This window comes from Buceros rhinoceros, unplaced genomic scaffold, assembly GCF_000710305.1.
Source record: "Buceros rhinoceros silvestris isolate BGI_N320 unplaced genomic scaffold, ASM71030v1 scaffold41249, whole genome shotgun sequence".
In the NCBI taxonomy this organism is placed as follows: domain Eukaryota; kingdom Metazoa; phylum Chordata; class Aves; order Bucerotiformes; family Bucerotidae; genus Buceros; species Buceros rhinoceros.
Window position 1 is genome coordinate 1 of NW_010433981.1, and position 2,691 is coordinate 2,691.

Below are 2,691 nucleotides of genomic sequence, written 5' to 3' on the forward strand. Positions count from 1 at the left end.
TGATGCCCAGAGGTCCCTGCCAGCCCCACCGATCTGTTAATCGCTCTCTGTCCTCCCACCAACATCTCTTCTCCCTCTAGAACAGAGATAACTACATCCGCTCCTGCAAACTCCTCCCCGACGGCCGCACGCTGATTGTGGGGGGAGAGGCAAGCACGCTCACCATCTGGGACCTGGCTTCCCCCACACCCCGCATCAAGGCCGAGCTGACCTCCTCTGCCCCCGCCTGCTACGCCCTGGCCATCAGTCCCGATGCCAAAGTCTGCTTCTCTTGCTGCAGCGATGGCAACATTGCCGTGTGGGACCTGCACAACCAGACGCTCGTCAGGTGAGGCTGGAGGGCTGGCGCACTGAGGGGTTGCTCTTCTCTGTATTTTGGGTCTTTCTGGCCACGTTTTGGTTTGAGGACTATGGGAGGATGACAAGAACGCTGTCTCATGATGTAGGCAAGCCCAGCAGGCTTGGCTGGGCTGGTGCTCCCCAGCAAAGGATGCTCCTGGGATGGGGTTCCAGTCACAATCAGTGCAGGGAAACTTCAGAGAGCCCAAGCCCCCGCTCCCTTGAAGCAACGTACATGCTCTCTGCCAGCGTTCCCCTTGAAGATTTGGGTGGTTTCCAGTCACAATCAGTGCAGGGAAACTTCAGAGAGCCCAAGCTCCAGCTCCCTTGAAGCAACGTACATGCTCTCTGCCAGCGTTCCCCTTGAAGATTTGGGTGGTTTTGTTCCTTAAAGGCAATTCCAAGGCCACACAGACGGTGCCAGCTGCATAGATATCTCGCACGATGGTACGAAGTTGTGGACGGGGGGTCTGGATAACACGGTGCGCTCCTGGGACCTGCGGGAAGGGCGACAGCTCCAGCAGCACGACTTTACCTCCCAGGTAAGCACGGGGTGTTCCGGGACGGGCGAATGTCCTGGCCTTGCTGTGCAGCTCCTCAGGCAGAGCCTGCGAAGGGGTTCATCCCTCCAGCTCTTGTGTGGCTGTGGGAGGGGGCTTTTCCTGCACAGACCCCCGTTAGCTCTGTGCATGGCCGTCCCTGCTGCTTTAGGTGTGAGCCAAGAGCGTTCAAGGCAGGGAGAGCTGCGGGTCTCCCCTGGCTCTAGTTTCAGCTCCTCTTTCATCGCCTTTTCATCTGCTGCAAGTTTAGGTTGCCATTAAGTGCTTGCCTAGGGACACCCATGAGCGCTACAGGCCGGCTCTGGGTGTTCTGAAGGTGGGATGGATCCTGCAGATCCTCTCAGAGCCCTTATCTGGAGGGGCAGAGCTGGGCCCTTGTGTTCATTTGGCAAGTGGAGCAGTTTCTGTAGGGCTGGAGCCGTCCCAGCATTTGCAGGCCACGGTTGTGGCATTGGCAGCTCTTCAGGGCTGGCCAGCAACTTCCACTACCACCATACAGCTGCTGAAACTGGAGTGGCATCATCAGGGGCTGGAAAGGCAGCAGCGTGGCCAAGGACTCCAGTGCATCCCAGCTGCTGACCCCACTACACTGACCATCAGGACTTAGAATCATCAAATCACAGATTGGTTTGGGTTGAAGGGACCTTCCCAGTCCAACCCCCTGCAGGGAGCAGGGACATCTGCACCCAGAGCAAGGGGCTCAGAGCCCCAAGGGCCAACCTGACCTGCCATGGGGCCAGGGATGGGGCTGCTCCCACCTCTCAGGGCAGCCTGCGCCAGGCTCTCTCCACCCTCAGCAGCAACAATCTCTCCCTTCTCTCTGCTCTCAATCCCCCTCTGTCAGTGGAACCCCTCAGCCCTTGTCCTGTCACTACATGCCCTTGTAAAAGCCCCTCCCCATCTGGGGACGCTTGGTGGTTGAAGAGGACCGGGTCATGTCCTTCCTCATCTGTCAGTCTGTTCCTCTGCTGAGTTGCTGCTGTGGGCAAAGCCACCCGCTATGAACGGGGATCACCCCTGGCTCATCTCGTGCCCGGGTGATCAGCTTCCCTCCCCACTGTGGAATTACTGGGGACACTGAGGTGGTGCTGCTGTGAACCCCCTCCCTGAGCACTCCTCTGTCCCCGCCACCCTGCAGATCTTCTCGCTGGGGTACTGCCCGACAGGCGAGTGGCTGGCAGTGGGCATGGAGAGCAGCAATGTGGAAGTGCTGCACCACACAAAACCCGACAAGTACCAGCTGCACCTCCACGAGAGCTGCGTCCTCTCCCTCAAATTCGCCTACTGCGGTAAGCGGCAGCAGCCCTGAACTCCTTTGGTGACGGCTGGGGACATGTACAAGGACCATGGCAGGAAGGGACGGTGTGTGGGATGCGGTGGGGGGTGGCTGAGCACGGAAGCTTCCAGCAGGATCCATCCCGTGATGATGGAGTTGAGGATTATCCCTGTGAAACGATCCCAGTCGTTGCGAATAGCTGCTTCGTCGGGGGTGAAGCAATGCTGAGCAACGGTGGGATGCGTCGCACTAGGGGAGGGGCTGGGGTGAGCATCTCCACATTTCCCAGTTTCTTCAAAATCTGCAGTTTCTGAGGGTATAAACAGCCTGGAGCCTCCAGGGACAGGGAGAGGCTGGCCACGGGGTCCGGCTGGCGGCTTCGGTGGGGTGGGGGTCTGGCAGCGGTGGCTTTCGGCTGCTGACGCTGCATTTCCTGGGCGCAGGTAAATGGTTTGTGAGTACTGGAAAAGACAACCTGCTCAACGCCTGGAGGACGCCCTATGGAGCGAGCCTATT

The 2,691-nt window shown here is 59.0% G+C and overlaps 1 protein-coding gene across 1 annotated transcript in view; it reads left to right on the forward strand.

Annotated features, from left to right (window-relative positions):
• Positions 1-80: 80 nt before the first annotated feature.
• LOC104500619 (protein groucho-1) overlaps positions 81-2,691 on the forward strand; it is a gene marked incomplete at its 5' end in the record, with an annotated part of 3,028 nt that continues 417 nt past the window's right edge. Inside the window, 4 exons of the mRNA XM_010144288.1 lie at positions 81-328; positions 734-881; positions 2,038-2,188; positions 2,619-2,691. Of these exons, the coding sequence (XP_010142590.1) occupies positions 81-328; positions 734-881; positions 2,038-2,188; positions 2,619-2,691 (620 nt within the window). The remainder of the gene's footprint in view (positions 329-733; positions 882-2,037; positions 2,189-2,618) is intronic.